Source organism: Lissotriton helveticus, chromosome 4_1 (assembly GCF_964261635.1).
Source record: "Lissotriton helveticus chromosome 4_1, aLisHel1.1, whole genome shotgun sequence".
NCBI lineage: Eukaryota > Metazoa > Chordata > Amphibia > Caudata > Salamandridae > Lissotriton > Lissotriton helveticus.
Genome location: NC_136063.1, coordinates 1188055306 through 1188073363, shown reverse-complemented (window position 1 = coordinate 1188073363; position 18058 = coordinate 1188055306). Strand labels below are relative to the sequence as shown.

The window sequence follows — 18058 nt, the reverse complement described above, 5'->3', positions numbered from 1 at the left end:
TCCAGCCCTCGTGCCAGGGCGGCCTGGATCAAAGGAAGGGGGTGTATCCACCCACTTCCTGGGTCCCACCCATAGGAGGGGACCTAGCAGGTAATCCAGCCCCCCAGATTCGAATAAGAGTGGGAGCAGTGCCAAGACACTGCAGATTTCCTGAAAGAAACACAAGAAACGAAACTCTGGACCCTTGGACCTCCTACTCAACGTGGAAGCCCGAAGAATCTCCCTTGTGGTCAAGGAGTGACCACCCTGCACCAGCAGGCACCATCCAGCCCTCGACGTCTACTTTGTTGCAGTTCCCGCCGGAACTCGAGCGACAGAGATCGACGAGATCAAGCTTGCCTGCCTTCCAACAGCCCGATCCACAGTCCCTGCAGAGCTGAGACCCGTGGAGGCGACCGGAAGCGTGGGGCACGCCATCTTGAATTGACCATGAGACGCTGACCGTGCAGCCCACGAGTGACCCTCGAAGCTGTGCACCGGGGTTTGAGAAGCCCCCACCCTGAGCCACTCTTGCAACGAAGTTCAGCCCTCCACACTCGACGAGTGCTGCGTGGGGCCCTTCTGCTCCATTTGGCTCAACGCGTTGGCCCGGTCACTTGCCAGCTGGCTAGTGGTCCCTGTGCCGACGAAACTACAAATACAACTTGTGAATCTGGTTGCTCCAGATCTACACCAGCTCGCCTGAAAAGGAGCACCCACTCTGACCTTCCTGGTTCGAGTGAGAAGCAATCTCCCGGTTCTGCGTGGATTGCTTTTGCCAAGTGTTGTTTGCTCCAATCTTGAAGCCGACAGCGCCGACGGCGAGAGCCTGCGTGGGACAGATCGTGACCTGCTCCTGGACGTCGCAGATGCCCCAGAGCCCACGTGACAGCGGAGAGAAGCTCCTCGACGACCACCTGATTGCGCCCGACATTGCCTGGTCCCGTCCTGGTTCCACCCTGGTCACTGCTGAGTGACCCAGACTCTGTCCCCTCTGCTTTCAGGTACTCTTCGACTTGAGTCCACCCTTGGACTCCACCGGACACTTCACTTTCACCCCGCCTGCAGCCCTTTCAGCTTCAAGCACCAAGAGCCTGCGTGACGAAACCCGACTCAACTTCGACCCTGTGCACCCGCTTCCTGTGGGTGAGGTAACTTTGCTCCGCCGGTGTTCCCACACTGGTACACATCTCTAGGGTCTGTGTCTTAAGTTTTGTTCCTCTAGGTTCAGCGGAAGTGTCCTTAAACTCTAACTTTACACTTTTTACGCACCATTGGTTAACATTGGTGCATGCGTGCGCTTTCCGCACTGCTCCCGAATCCCGAGGGCCGTTCCCGACTTCAGCATTGCTTGTCCCGACTGCTCCCAGCGATTCCCTAGGCCCTAGGCCTAACCACTGCTCGAGTGGCATCTCTTATACCACTTGTTTAGTATATGGTTTGAGTGGCCCCCTGCCCTCATCCATAATTGTGCAACTTTGTATGTTTAAACAGTGCTTTTGATTTAACGCTTGTGCCCCTTTATTCATAAAGAATACTGGGGATTGTTTTTAGTAATAAATACATATATTTTTATAATATATACTTGTGTGGTGTCCTTTCATTTGATATTACAGGATTGTATGTGGTAAAACAGCTCGCTTAACACGACCTCTTAAGTTAAGCCTTTAGGCTGCTTAGTCCATGCTACCCCTAGGATAGCTTGTCTAATAAGGTTGACTTACAACCAGACACCATAAGGGATTGTTTGGTCTGATAATAGGTGGTTCCAGAATTGGAAACATCACCTATCAGGCCAACTTCTCACATTGGAAACATCACCTATCAGGCCAACTCCTCACATTGGTGTCTGGTTGTAAGTCAACCTTATTAGACAAGCTATCCTAGGGGTAGCATGGACTAAGCAGCCTAAAGGCTTAACTTAAGAGGTCGTGTTAAGCGAGCTGTTTTACCACATACAATCCTGTAATATCAAATGAAAGGACACCACACAAGTATATATTATAAAAATATATGTATTTATTACTAAAAACAATCCCCAGTATTCTTTATGAATAAAGGGGCACAAGCGTTAAATCAAAAGCACTGTTTAAACATACAAAGTTGCACAATTATGGATGAGGGCAGGGGGCCACTCAAACCATATACTAAACAAGTGGTATAAGAGATGCCACTCGAGCAGTGGTTAGGCCTAGGGCCTAGGGAATCGCTGGGAGCAGTCGGGACAAGCAATGCTGAAGTCGGGAACGGCCCTCGGGATTCGGGAGCAGTGCGGAAAGCGCACGCATGCACCAATGTTAACCAATGGTGCGTAAAAAGTGTAAAGTTAGAGTTTAAGGACACTTCCGCTGAACCTAGAGGAACAAAACTTAAGACACAGACCCTAGAGATGTGTACCAGTGTGGGAACACCGGCGGAGCAAAGTTACCTCACCCACAGGAAGCGGGTGCACAGGGTCGAAGTTGAGTCGGGTTTCGTCACGCAGGCTCTTGGTGCTTGAAGCTGAAAGGGCTGCAGGCGGGGTGAAAGTGAAGTGTCCGGTGGAGTCCATGGGTGGACTCAAGTCGAAGAGTACCTGAAAGCAGAGGGGACAGAGTCTGGGTCACTCAGCAGTGACCAGGGTGGAACCAGGACGGAACCAGGCAATGTCGGGCGCAATCAGGTGGTCGTCGAGGAGCTTCTCTCCGCTGTCACGTGGGCTCTGGGGCATCTGCGACGTTCAGGAGCAGGTCACGATCTGTCCCACGCAGGCTCTCGCCGTCGGCGCTGTCGGCTTCAAGATTGGAGCAAACAACACTTGGCAAAAGCAATCCACGCGGAACCGGGAGATTGCTTCTCACTCGAACCAGGAAGGTCAGAGTGGGTGCTCCTTTTCAGGGGAGCTGGTGTAGATCTGGAGCAACCAGATTCACAAGTCGTATTCGTAGTTTCGTCGGCACAGGGACCACTAGCCAGCTGGCAAGTGACCGGGCCAACGCGTTGAGCCAAATGGAGCAGAAGGGCCCCACGCAGCACTCGTCGAGTGTGGAGGGCTGAACTTCGTTGCAAGAGTGGCTCAGGGTGGGGGCTTCTCAAACCCTGGTGCACAGCTTCGAGGGTCACTCGTGGGCTGCACGGTCAGCGTCTCGTGGTCAATTCAAGATGGCGTGCCCCACGCTTCCGGTCACCTCCACGGGTCTCAGCTCTGCAGGGACTGTGGATCGGGCTGTTGGAAGGCAGGCAAGCTTGATCTCGTCGATCTCTGTCGCTCGAGTTCCGGCGGGAACTGCAACAAAGTAGACGTCGAGGGCTGGATGGTGCCTGCTGGTGCAGGGTGGTCACTCCTTGACCACAAGGGAGATTCTTCGGGCTTCCACGTTGAGTAGGAGGTCCAAGGGTCCAGAGTTTCATTTCTTGTGTTTCTTTCACGAAATCTGCAGTGTCTTGGCACTGCTCCCACTCTTATTCGAATCTGGGGGGCTGGATTACCTGCTAGGTCCCCTCCTATGGGTGGGACCCAGGAAGTGGGTGGATACAACCCCTTCCTTTGATCCAGGCCGCCCTGGCACGAGGGCTGGAGTGCCCCAGAACCGGTTTGGCCGGATTATGCAAGGGGCAGCCTTGTGCTCCCCATGCAGTGTCTGGTTTCTTTCAAACCTCCCTGCTACAATCCACTATCTCCTGTCTGAGGGGGTGTAACACCTCCCTGCAACAGGAAACCCTTTGTCTAGGCCCCATTTGGCTGAGTTTCGGTCAGCTTCAGGGGGTCAGACTCTTGTCTGTGGCAGAGGCATCCATTTTGTGGATCTAAGGTCCTTTTAGAAATTAACCGCATTTAAGTAAAGTAACATGTCTTACCCCTCTAGAGGGGTGGAATGCTATCCCCGTCTCCAGAACTGGCGAGGGGATAGTATTCCAAATCGTATGACACCTTACACGACATGTTTTGATAAAGCCAAACCAAAGTTGCTATATAACCGCGAGGATTATAAGGCACTTAAGAGTATATGGTATGGCCTTATCCTGAAACAGCTTAGGGAGTTGTTCCTGACAGCTGCAGACAGGCTCAGCTCATGCTAGAGCTCCATCTCACATTAAACCACGCACTCTGCCTCCAGGATTGATGAGGCCTTCCATAGGAGTGGCTCACAGGTTAATATGTGTCCAGATATAGGTTTAGATATAGGTATACTATATCTAAGTAAGGGGTGATTACACCACCTTACCCCAGCTGAGTGATCAGCCAGTTGTGTCAATTTAAGAACCAGCCAGGGGTGGCAAAAGATATGCTGCAGCCCCTGGTAAGCCTTGGTGGCCCCTATGCCCTGGGCACCTATAGTGCATTATACAGGGGCTGACAAGGAGTCCATTTCCAATTGTGGTATGTACCTAGGGTACATGGAATCCATTTTACAGAGAGAGCAGATGGCCTGGGGCCCTGATTAGCAGGGAACCAGGTCAACTAAGTCAAAAAAAACAGCTAAACACCGGCAAAAAATCTGGGGTAACCATAGTCAGGTAGCCACCTTCCTACATAACCCCCCCCCCCAAACGAAAGGAGATAAGGCTATCCTTGGCCAGGTAAGCCTATATTGCCTGAGTGGCCATATAAGGAAGTACCTGCACTAGCATGGGTACCCCCTGTCTCATGGTCCACTAAGCAGTCCCTCACCCTTGGGGTATTAGAGGATCTCCACCATAGGGAGTGTTTATGCAAAGTTAAAGGCTGGTTTGGATATGGAGTATTGAAGTGAGGCTCTGCTAATTTAGGGCTTAGCTTCCTCCAATTATCTTCCACCATGTGTGCCTTTCTTTCTTTAACTGAGTTGCACTGTGCTCTCAGGGTCAACCTCTGGCTACCTAAAGCTGGAGGCTGGGTCCCTCTGTTTGGCTTGCTGGAGGGACAGTTCAGATTTGGGCCCTTTGGGTCCCAGGTTTGGCTGTGCCCAACAGAATCCATCTGTGGGAGGTCCTTAACTGTTTTTAAGGGGGCTCCCTCAGGAGTTTTTAAAGTTTTCACCTCACTAGGGCTACTAGTTTTGGTGCCCCTAATCTGTTGATGGGGGTGCTTTATTTGACAGGGGGCCCTCTGGGTCTCACTGTCCTTCTTGTCCTCTGCAGCCCTGGGCTGGCTAAGGCAAGGTAGAGAGGGGCAGGTTACCTGCTCCAGACTGGGTCCCACCTGAGAAGGGTCCACTGACATCAGAGGTTCTGTCAGGCTAGGCCCAACCACCTCTGGGGCAGTTCCTTCATCAGGGGTAAGATCAGTTCCCTGAGGAGGCTGATCCTGTCCTAAAGTCTGGTGAGGGGGAGATTTCTCTTCCTCCTCCATGCTCTCAGTTTGTGTGGAGTTTTCCATCATTTCAGGCTTCACAACACACATATCAGTTTGAGTTTGGGCTGTGGCCATCACAGCCCCACCAACCTTTTCAGGAGGAGACTCAGTTTGGGTTTCTGTTGTTATCATAACAGCTTTGCTATTCTGTTCAGGAAGAGCTTTTGCTAAAGATGGGGCAGAGAGTTTCTCAGCCCTACCAACCTTTTCAGGAAGGACATCTTGGATTGGGGCAGTAGCCATTACAGCCCCACTAACCTTTCCATTGGAATTTACCATTCTAGAATGGATTTCCTGTTCAACCTCAGCCCAGGCTGAGATTTCCAAATCATTACCAAGTAGGCAGTCTACAGGCAAGTTTAATGACACGGCCACTCTCTTTGGGCCAATGACAATTCCCCAGCTGAGACTTACTACTGCCATGGGATGATTTGTTGTGACGCCATCAATGTTTGTTACCTGGTATGTGGCACCTGGTAAAAGTTGCTTAGAAGGGACTATACAGTCAGCCACCATGGTGATGCTAGCCCCTGTGTCTCTAAAAGCTTCAACTTTCAAACCATTGATGATGGGTTCTTGTCTATATTTGCTCAAAGTATTTGGGCAATCAGAGAAGTTGGCAAACCCCCTGCCAGTCTCATAAACAAGATCATTTGGGGATGGGGACCTGGATAGGCCAGGGTCCTCCTGGGCTCCAAAAGTAAACCCACCCAGATTCCTGGGTGTGTTCCCACTTCCTGGGGGATTACTGCTGACAGTAACAGGAGGGGTTGGAGCTGGCTTTGGAGGTATATTTTCTTTATTGTTATTCTTGGGACAACAGTTGTCTGTTTTGTAATGCCCAACCTGTTTACAGGCATAACAATAAGGCTTTTTCTCTGTTGAAGAAGTGTCTTGGGACCCACCCCCATTCTTGGAGTTTTGGGGCCCTGGGGAAGTCTTTTCTTTATTTTTATCCCCACCCTTATCTTGAGGCTTGGTAGACTCCTTCTTCTGGTTACTGTCCTGATTCTTAGGCCTAATCCTGGTTCTGACCCACTTGTCTGCCTTCTTTCCCAATTCTTGGGGAGAGGTCAGATCAGAGTCCACCAGGTGCTGGTGTAAGAGCTGGTTCTGACAATTACTTAGGATCTGCTCCCTCATAATCAAATTATACAATCCTGTAAAGTCATGTACTTTGCTGCCATGTAGCCAACCCTCCAGAGCCTTAGTTGCACAATCAACAAAATCAGTCCAGTCCTGAGTCTGTGTCTTCTGGGTGTCTCTGAACTTCAACCTGTACTGTTCAGTGGTTAAGCCAAACCCATCTATCAGAACACTCTTCAGGACTTTGTAATTGTTTGCATCCTCATGTCTAACAGTGAGGAGCTTATCTCTCCCTTTCTCTGAAAAGGAGTACCATAAGATTGCTGCCCACTGTTCCTCAGGAACCTGCTGTACCATGCAGGCTCTCTCAAGAGCAGTTATCCACTTGTGGATGTCATCCCCTTCCTTGTAGGGGGGCACAATCTTTGTCAGGTTTCTACTATCATAGGACCTGGGTTTCTCTTTAGGAATATTGCTGCCACCAGTGGCATCTAAGCCACACAATTTTTGCTCTCTTGCCAAGGCAAGTCTAGCTTGAGCCAAGGCTACCTCCTCCCTCTCTATTTGGAGTTTGACAGCCCTCATTCTGGCCCTATGCTCTAGCTTTTGAGAAGCAGTCATGCCTCTCTGTGATTCCCTTGAGGCACTAGAAATATGAGAGTCCCCTGAGGGAGATCTCACTCTTCTATTGCCTGGGAGAATGTTATAGGTTCTGGGGAGGTGCTGGCCCTCTCCATTCCCTAGTAGGTCTAAGTTGGCCTGGTTAAGCCTGGCAACTTGGACCTGGCTACCCCTCTGATCCTGGTCTTCTGTGTCCTCAACATCTGAGTCCTCATCTCCCTCTTCTCCTTCTTCTCCTTCTTCCTCCTGAGGGATACCAGTTACAGGTGGGTTCTCTCCTTCTCCTGACTGTAGGGGAATACCATTCGCCCTCTCTAAGTCATCCTGTTCTAGAATGGCTATCAGGATAGGACAGGTGGGACTTCTGCCCCTTTTTAACCCTCTTGATACGCACAAGGCAATCAAGTCCTTTCGGGTTAGTTTGTCATAGCTGGAAGTTGCCTGGGTAAGGTCAACTGTCACAGGAGTAGACCCTGAGGCTTTTCCTGTGTCAGACATGACTACTAGTGAGGTGTAAGTGGTGCACTTACCTACACTAAGTGTTTTCCTACTGTACCTTGCTAGTGAGTTGTAGTCAGGGTGTGCTAATCCCTTTAATCTACAACTACTAAGTTCAGTAGAACTTAATATGCTAAGCTTTTGATTTATATGTACCTAGACGTACTTGATGTGATCTTTCAATTTGATACAAAGATTGCAATGGTAAAACAACAGCAAGCTCAAATCCGCACCGCTGCTCACCAATGTGAGAAGTTGGCCTGATAGGTGATGTTTCCAATTCTGGAACCACCTATTATCAGACCAAACAATCCCTTATGGTGTCTGGTTGTAAGTCAACCTTATTAGACAAGCTATCCTAGGGGTAGCATGGACTAAGCAGCCTAAAGGCTTAACTTAAGAGGTCGTGTTAAGCGAGCTGTTTTACCACATACAATCCTGTAATATCAAATGAAAGGACACCACACAAGTATATATTATAAAAATATATGTATTTATTACTAAAAACAATCCCCAGTATTCTTTATGAATAAAGGGGCACAGTGCTTTTGATTTAACGCTTGTGCCCCTTTATTCATAAAGAATACTGGGGATTGTTTTTAGTAATAAATACATATATTTTTATAATATATACTTGTGTGGTGTCCTTTCATTTGATATTACAGGATTGTGTGTGGTAAAACAGCTCGCTTAACACGACCTCTTAAGTTAAGCCTTTAGGCTGCTTAGTCCATGCTACCCCTAGGATAGCTTGTCTAATAAGGTTGACTTACAACCAGACACCATAAGGGATTGTTTGGTCTGATAATAGGTGGTTCCAGAATTGGAAACATCACCTATCAGGCCAACTTCTCACACCATGTTTAATATTATTTTTATTTATTTAATGTTGAGATACAGAGTGCCATTTGGAACCATGATTCTTCTTCAGGTGAAGAGCCATGCTGCAGTTCAATACGTGTTCAGGAATAATGGGCATAAGATGATGTATGATGAAAACATAAAAGAAATCCCGATACATGGCTATAATTAACAGATTACAGTTGCAGGTGGTACTATGGCAGCTGGTTAGCTAGGGACAGCACCCAAGAGCAGAATACAATTTCCTGTAATTTCTATGGTGCTGCACCACATTAACACTTGCAATTACAATGCCTAAAGCAATTACTGTCAGACCAAGTGGGTCTTGATTTGCTGAATTATTCGCAAAAAGACAGAAATGTCATTATTGTGCTTCATCGGAATCAGTGACAAAATATGCATGCACCAAATCATCCATAATATTTGATGAAAGGGGGAAAGAAAAAAGCAAGCTGCTGGCAGAAGTCACATGAGATATACATTGGATGTTAAAATGTAAATATATTGTAAATGGAATAAGCTCTTTCAAAATGGAATAATATAAGGGATCAAGTACCCCCATCCTACAATATAAGGATATTGCAAGTCACAGAGGAGCTCCATAACCCAGTCGCGGCCTGTCCAGATAAGAGCCGTAGGGTGGTGGGCTGGGTGGGGGGGGGGGGGGATTTTGATGGAGGATGACAATGAAAATTAATTCTTTATTTAATTGTCCCTCACCATCGTATATCGAAATTCCCCCCACCCGGCCCCACAGCTCTTACCTGCACGGGCTGCGGCTGCCATAACCTTATAGAGGAACAAGGCCGAAGGATGAGTTCCTTTATAAGGTAATGGAACTCTGAAGTAATATTAATAATAATAATAATAAACTGCCATCAACTGCCGAGTCCTCATCATCACCATCACAAAATAATTTGCTCAACCTAAACTCGCCATATCCACTGTTCCAGACCTCACTTATGACATCACACATGATTTTAAATCTGGCATCTTCAATAACTTCACTTCAGGAACTTTAGATAACACTGTTTAACTGTGGTTAATGTCCCCTGTGAATACAGTGTACATACAGCATAGCCTACAGCTAGGGTACCTGAAGGTGTATTCAAAAGATGGTTGGCAGCTCTTACTTAGTGTATTGGATGGTCATACAGTGTATCATTAACATACATCTTAACAGTCCCCTTCTCAAGAACTTTACTGTGAACTCTATTTAGTGAGGAGTGCTGTGTTCAGATGCATAAATGCAATGTTTGGAGGAGTGTGAAGGATATAACATGTTACTCACCCTTTAGCCTCAGCTTGTATCTAAATGTTAATGGCCTATAGCATTGCACCTTATTATTTCTTGTATAGCTCTAAATAACCCAACATCAGTATGCAGTTGCCACCATTTAGCACATACGTATAATTCACTTAGGTCATGGTTATGGTCATGGCTAAAGCAGTGCCACTGTGAAAATCTAAGCTACAACAACATAGAGTGTATCGTTGTGGCCCATACTTTTTGCACATGTGTCTCTGCACTGTGTTACGCTCAGATACATACCACACCAGCTGTAGCATTTGGATGAGAGATGTTTATGGACTGACTTGACCCAGGGTGTAGGGTTCTACACTCTGCATAGCACTCAGAAATAAAACCTCCAACCAAACCCCTCAGCTTTTGGCTGTTGTTAGAAATTGAGGTTTCTGGTTCACATGGAATTCATTCTGTCCAAGCAGGAGCCACAGTCCTAGTCAGGGCCAGTCAGATACATAACCTAAAATAACCTGTGCTTACCCTCTGGTATCTTGGCACAGAACAGTTAGGCTTAATTTAAGTTAAGTAAACTTTTGTAAAATATTTGTACACGCTTTAATTACAGTAACACAGTGAAAACACCACACAAAGACTTCACTCAAATTTAGAACAGTAGGGAATATTTATCTGAGTGAAGAAGACCAATGAGACAAAAATCCAATAAGTAAAACTCAAGATATGCTTTTTTAAAGATTAAATCCAAAAACAGTGCTTAAAGTTAATAGTGTTAAAACGTTACTTGAGGTCGTGCTTGATCAGAATGAATCCAAAGTTCAGGCTGACTGTGGTAGAGAGCAGGCCAGCAACAAGGCCCATGCAGGATCCACTAAAAAGTAACTTGTACAGAGCAAGTGTCAGTGTCGAGGGCTCCCTGTGTCAGTTTCGATGCACACAGTTGGGTCGATGCTTCGGAGTCGAGCCTCACAGTCGATGTTGAAGGGCTGGGTCTGCGTCATCAGATCGGCGCTGCATTATTGTCGAGCCACGAAGTCGAGACATGCATCGTCATCATTGAATCAGCACTGTGTTGGAGGGCATTACATCAGTCCTGACCGCGCAAAGGGGTCACTGCATCGATTTGTGCAGAAAAACAGCTGCAGAGCCCACTTCTGAGGCCCAGGATTGAAGGGGGCACCTCAGGCAATGGTGAGACGCACGGATGGCAGAGTCTAGCAGTACCATCATAGTTGCAAGAAGTTTTTTCTGTGACCCTTGCGACCTCAGAGAAAAGGAGCCAAGCCAACAAGCCAATGCAAAAACTTGGGTTCAAGGACATAGAGAGCAAGTCCACTCCCTCTCACTTCCAGGCAAGAAGCATTAGGCCAACACAGCAGAGCAGGTAGAAAAGTGGCACCCCCCTTTAGCACAGCAAACAGGAGGCAGAGGGCCATCACGCCAATGGAGGTAGAAATATTGGCAGTCCCTCCTTCAGCACAGCAGATCATCTTCCTGGCGGAATGTCCTTGGTTCCAGCAAGGTTCTGATTTGGTGGTTTGAGGGGTCCAGTACTTATACCCAAATGTCCTTTGAAGATCACAAGATCCTTGCCTTGGCTCCAGACGTACTACAGGGAGGTATGTAGCTCTTACTGTGGGGACAGGCAGGGCCCTATACAGGTGCAAGTGTCAGCTTTTCCCAAACTACCTCAGGAAGGCCCATCAGCCTGGTGATGGGCCATCAGGATGCAAATGTACACCACTGCTCCCTTTGTGTGACATGTCTTGAGGGAATACACAAAGACCAACTGTTACCCAGCCCAGACGTGTATTTAGAGACAGGCAGAGGCACAGAATGGTTAAAGTAAGAAAGTCCGAACATTTCTGAAAGCGGCATTTTAAGACTCAGTTTAAAAATCAACTTCACCATAAGTTTTGATTTTAAATTGTGATTCCAGCAACACCAAACTCCAAATCTCTATCTTTCCCCAATTAGTAATTACAATTCAAAGATATTTAAGGAAATCCCAATGTTAACCTTTGGGAGAGATAGGCCTTGCACTAGTGGAAAACAAATTTAGCAGTTTTTCTCTACTGGGACATGTATACCTCAAAAGTACATGTCCTACCTTTCAAATACACTGTGCCCTGTCCTTAGGGCTGACTAGGGCCTACCGTAGGGGTGACCTATATGTAATTAAAGTGAAGGTTTGGGCCTGGCAAGTAAGTTTACTTGCCAAGTCGAAATAGCAGTTTAGTACTGCATACACAGACACTGCAGTGGCAAGCCTCAACCATGTCTAAAGGGCAACTGAGTGGGTGGTATAATCAATGCTACAAGCCCACTAGTAGCATTTAATTTACAGGCCCTGGGCACATATGATGCAGTCTATAAGGGACTTTTAAGTTAATTAAATATGCCATATGTGGACATGCCAATATTACCATGTTTTGATTACAGAGCATATATACTTTAGCACTGGTTAGCAGTGGTAAAGTGCCCCAGAAACCTAAAGTCAACAAAAATGAGGACAAAACAAAGAGAGGACAGAAAAAATGTTTTGGGGAGCTTTCTCCTAGAGTGCATTAACATATATTTTCAGCTGTATATCCAATTCTATTCATCAATATTAGTTTTCGGGTATATCTTTCTCGAAAAGAACATAGTGGTGAATACAAAATGTCTTTCTAACATACATAGAGGACTTTGATAAACCTTTTATAGATGATTTTTGGTTTTATATCTTTGTCCCTGTAGACCATTTTCCCCGAAGGGTTTGTGTTGGTGGTTTAGACACTGGATATTTGCTAGTTAATAAAAGATTGTAATTATTATGCCACACACACACACACAGACAAATGCAACACTGCCCAACCCACAATGCTTTTATCACACACAAACACAAGAGAATGTGGTGGCGGTAATGGTGTTGGAGTAGAGGTGATGATGATGACAGTGGTAGTGATAATGCTAATGGAGGTAATGGTGGTTGCAACTGTTATGGTTCTGGTGTTGGCAGAGGCAGTCATACTGATAATGGTGATGTGGTAATGGTGATGCTGGGTGTGTAGTTATGATGAGATACTGGTTGTGGTAGTGATATTGATGGTGGCACTTGTGGTGATGGTACGTCTAATGGTGGTAGTGTTAATAGTCAGGGTGGTGGTGACCATGGTGGTGGTGTTGTTAAATTTAATGATGATGTGGTAGTAGTGATGAACTACACTGTCAAGTTCTCAAAACGTTATCAATGGTGCTCTATATCCTTTTCATACGCATTGCCATGCAGTGGGCCTACTGTTGCTCAGCATATTAAATGATTTGCTCCGCAAATCCATCTGATGGGTTTTCTAACAGAATATCAAAGGGACATACAAAAATATTATGGCCTAAATATTGATGATAAAATCATGAGAAGATATATATACTGAAAAAAGCAAAGGTTACAGTGATGTTATAGTTAGAAAATAGAATTTAAAAAAACCTTGGAAATTCCCTGAAAAAAACAATGTTTACAGGGTTGATATAGTTGAGCTCAGTGTTTACTCGTGCAAAACAAGTGAAATTCAGCAGTTATTGTTACGTGAGCTAACAATAACTTGCGCCCCCGCAGTGCACTGCTGGATTCCTGGGGGATTTAGAATGGTCTGCTAAAACTCATATCTGATCTCTACAGGGGTGTGTTTGTGAGGGTGAAACTCTCTCACAGCAGAGGAATGACACCAATAATTATCACCTACAACAAACTTAAATAAGGCTGTATTATAGCCCCTCTATTTCAGATCTTGCAAAGGTGCTACAACAAAGGCAGAGGCGATCCCACCCAATTTGGCAAATACCAAAATAGAATTCTCTGCATATGGCGATGATCCAGTCATTTTTTCAACCACACTTTGTGGTCTCAAAATCAACTGACCAGACTACACACTATAAATGGATAATGACCTGCAGATTAAAATCAATACAACAAAAGTTATGTCATGCGGTTGTCAAAAGCCTCAATACAGCTGGTTTATTGGACCTGATAAAGTTGAGCAAATGATTACTTTTTCATGCCTGAGGATGACATTCAATTACAAATTAAACTGGAATGCCCACATGGAAAATCTTCAACAGAAACTGACCACAATTTCAGGAGTGATAAAATGTTTTTCATTAAAATACGATGGAGGCGCCATCAGCACCACGTTAACTGAAGCTAACACCAAACTGGTTCCAGTTTGTACAAATGGTTTAGCTTGTTGGCCAGCGGAAACTATCAGGAAAGTAGAAGCTGTGTTCATGAATGGTATTTGGAAGATATTTAACCTACAGAAAGCTACACTTCAAAGTCTAATAAGATTAGAACATGGGCTAAACTCGATTACAGCCTGCATTACAACTAATTGTATTAACTACTGCACAGACAGTCAAGGGATGGTTAATAGCACCATGAGATTATACATTAAGAACAACATTTCAAAAACATGCAGTGAAGCACCTGTGGCAGATCTTTGTATTAAGGATCTCTTGGCCAAGTATAAACTGCCGACTATAAATAAATTGAACAAAATGACCAAAGCCACTCAGACGTTATTACTAAATTATGAAATTAAAACTTTAAGCTGCTGTTTAGAATTCAGCTTGAACACAAAGGCAAACATATCTTTCATACACTTGAGACTCCTTGTTAACCTTTTAATCAGTTTGATGCACGATGGGGAAATGCCCCAAAATAACTAAAACATGCCGTCTTCGCAACTCGGAAAAGGAAGCATTCATACACATTATTTGCTTAGGTACTGAGTTACTGGGCATTCGTAAGCATCTCGATGAAACAGTCCTTTAAAAGTGAAGGTAGAAGAACAATTAGATGGGGGCAATTTTATATTGTTTTAAGGTTACTTTGCCAAAACAAGTGGGACAGATAAGTAAATGTTACATTTTAGCTATTAGGGGGTGGGCAGGGCCGGACTGGCCGTTGCGGGCACCGGGCAATCCCCCGCAAGGGTGGGGGCCGGTTTTGGGTCCCTAGGGTCCGTTTTTGCAGCATAGCTGCAAAATCGCACCTGTAACAAAATCGACCGAAAAACGGCCCCGGCAAAGAGCTCGGTAGCACCCCCAACCTCCCTCTGGGGGGGGGGGCTGGCCGAGCACTTTGCCAGGGCCGGTTTTGGTTCCCAATCCGGCCCTGGGGGTGGGAATGTAATCATTTAATTGTTAGACTAAAGAGAATGGTGTTTTAAGCTTTGTACTCATTATACAATTTGGTATGGTCCTTAATATTTATTCTGTTGTTTAGTTTGTTTTGAATGTTCATAAATTGTATATAGTTTTAAATAACTGAAACAATAAAATAAAAACTTTTCATAGATGATAGATCTACACTCTGTGGGTGGCAGACCTTTAGTTAAAAAAAGGTAAAATAATTACTAACACAGAAAAAAGATTTCAAGGGTGTGACATGTTGGCTTTGCAATCAGAGACTTTTTAAGGCATGGGCAAAGTGGGCTCTGGCCCATGGCCCCGGCCTCCCAGGGAGCCCCCTGATAGAGGCAGCTCTGTTCTGAAGAGTCTTGCCCTGATGACCTTGAATAATTCTTAAGCAGATTGTTTTAAATACTGTTTTCCTTACATTTATTTTTACTTTGGGTGAAGTGTGAAAATCTATTACAGACATTTTGCGGTTAAATATTGTGTTTATGTTTCATGCAACATACCTAAAATAAATTCTTTTAGATCAAAACAGGACCTCACATGTGAGAAATGGGAAGGTGTCACAGAGATTATTTGCAGTAATATTAGTTAGTTGCTGCTGTGTTACAATAATGAAAATACAAGTCACTGTCCCTGAATATTAGAAGCAAACATATTTAGAATTTGGCCAGAGTGCTTGTGCATTGTCAATGACCTAGCCACGGCGGGCATGACAGAGCTGGAATTGGATCATACATCCAAAGCCGGTCTGTACAGGGGGCCCCAAAATACGTTTGGCCCAGGGCCCCCAAAATCATTAAGATGTCACTGTTTGCAATCATTGTTTCACTCTTCATTTGTTCAATATACCTCATGTTTTTATCACTTCTGCAGATCACCGTCCGTCATCTAGCTTTTACACTCCTTGCCTTATTTTCTGTTTTTTGTGCAGATAACACTGCAAGCATTGTAACTCGACGGAGAAAATTCACCCGCACAGCCCAGAGCCTGTACTACCTTCCCATTGTCATCTCGGACGGTGGCAACCCCTCGCTGAGCAGCACGACCACCCTCGCTATCAGAGTCTGCGCTTGTGATAGGGACGGACGAGTCCGAACCTGCCACGCGGAAGCCTTCCTCTCTTCGGCGGGCCTCAGCACTGGAGCCTTAATCGCCATTCTTCTTTGCGTCATCATCCTGCTTGGTAAGTCCTGCTCGTGCACCAGAGTGCCACTTTATTTGAACTCGTTTTAATATTTTCTTTCGGCGACACAGTTTTATGGAAAGGTGTTTATTTAAATTGAAAAGAGCAAAGTCGGAAACGTAAATAATTATTTTTCCCTAATTCTCATTTGTTCCTTGTGACAACCCTTTATATATGATTGGCTGAGACACAAGTCTTTGCGCAGGCCAGAAAATGTCGCAACACGCGGAAGATAAGTGTTTGAAACGGTGGGGCCCCGCCTCCAACGTAAGCTTTTTGAGGTGCTTTGCATGATCAGCGAAAATTAAAAGCCCGACACATTCTGGCTCGTGCGAGGACTGAAAGGGAAAGAAAACAATTAATGTTTCCTCATTAATTTCTCTCTCTTCGCTTTATCTGGGCAGCATGCTACAGTTTTCTCTTTCGAATTAGCATTTTCCATTACTACGACCAAAACTTCAGAGAATAGCTGAATGCTAGCATAAGCAGAGCGTGGAAAGCATGTGACGGTTTCTTGGTGAGTGATGTTGAAAAGTGTTTTTGAATTCGAATAATTTTTGTGAGGTTCTTTGAGGTTCTTTGACACCCATGCTGACAAATTCTGCGCCGCATATTGATTGTTTATTGTCATACACCGCCACACCATATGTGTGTGTCTGTTATCAAATGGCAATTCGTTTGGCCAACCAAAGAACGGGTGATGGACTCGCTATGATCACAGACATAAAAATGAAAAAAAAAGTCTAATTTGGACTGAATTCAAAGCCAGTAAGTGCAAGCAGATTTTAACTTTAAAGGAGAACTTGTTTCTAGCTTGTCTCAAATGAGCATTTTGAAAATTATGATTTTCTCCCCCTCACTTCTAATCAGGTAAGTAGCTAGAACCGCCATTTTCTCTCAGATTACCAATGGAACTCCTTCTTATGTAGGATGTCTGCAGCACATGCACAACTTTGTCCCGTGTCTTGACAGTTGGAGCCAACACTGGGCCCGCTTTTGTTTGAAGTTAGTGTCCCACTGGCTTTTAATGACTCTGTGTACATAAGCCACGGGCATCTGAATATGCCTCTGTGTTTTGTATTAACGTAGGACCAAAACACTGAGACCTGTTTAACTTTCACGCTACTCTCTTGAATTTTCCTTCCTCTTCCTCAGTTTTTTGCAGTTTTATATAGCACGAAATCGATCCGAAGGCTCTGGAGCGCTCTCCATGAGAAACAGTTATATTACAGATTCATTTTTCTGTAAGCAAGCAAGATTAAGGGGCCAATTATGATGCAGCCCGTCAAGGCTACAACCTGTGGTCTGAACCTTCAGGGCTGCATCTTAATGGTCCGCTCGGTTTACTTTCCAACTGCCTCATAACGATCGAGGCAGTCGAAAAGGAAACCAGCCGTTCATTTTGGCTGGCTTTCGACGGGCTCATAGAGCCCGTTCATCAGTGGGAAGCCGGCTAATAATCTCAAGGGCGGGCCTTTTCACCCTTGAGATAACAATGCCCTGTTAATGTCAGACCTGGTGGTCGCTAGTTGGCTGAGGTAGATACCTTAGGCCAAATAGGGACCCTTGCTTCCACGTCAGGGAAAGGAAGGACACCTTCTCAGATAGCCCCCGCTCACCCCCTTGGTAGCTTGGCACGAGCAGCCAGGCTTATCTTCAAGGCTAGTGTGTAAAGTATTTGCAACCACGCTCTCAGTAATCCAATGATGACACTCTTGTGATTGTTTTTGTGCACTTGCACAAAAACAATCTCCCCACGACCCAGGCACCCTTGCACCATGGGGCAAGGGTGCCTGCGCCGGCGCATGGCTGCAGTTTGTGTGCCAGTGCAGGGGAAGCACAGAGATGCGACATATTCTTGTAAATATGTCGCATCTCTGTGCTTTCCAAACTAACGCAGCACGGCCCAGCAAAATGACTTGCTGCACCGTGCTGTGTTACTTTGTTGTAAATCTGCCCCATAGTTTAGAATTTTCTAACAATAGTCCTGTGAACATAATGTGGCTATTTTCAGGCTTCCGAGTAGCCAACATGCTGTTTTTAAATTGTCTATTTCTGTATTGTTGCACCAGTGCTG

General features: G+C 45.5%; 1 protein-coding gene across 1 annotated transcript in view; it reads left to right on the top strand.

Annotated features, from left to right (window-relative positions):
* Positions 1-18058, top strand: part of CDH18 (cadherin 18) — a 2258828-nt gene that overhangs the window by 2137289 nt on the left and 103481 nt on the right. The window contains exon 13 of the mRNA XM_078687769.1: positions 15730-15981. Coding sequence (XP_078543895.1) covers positions 15730-15981 — 252 coding nt within the window. The remainder of the gene's footprint in view (positions 1-15729; positions 15982-18058) is intronic.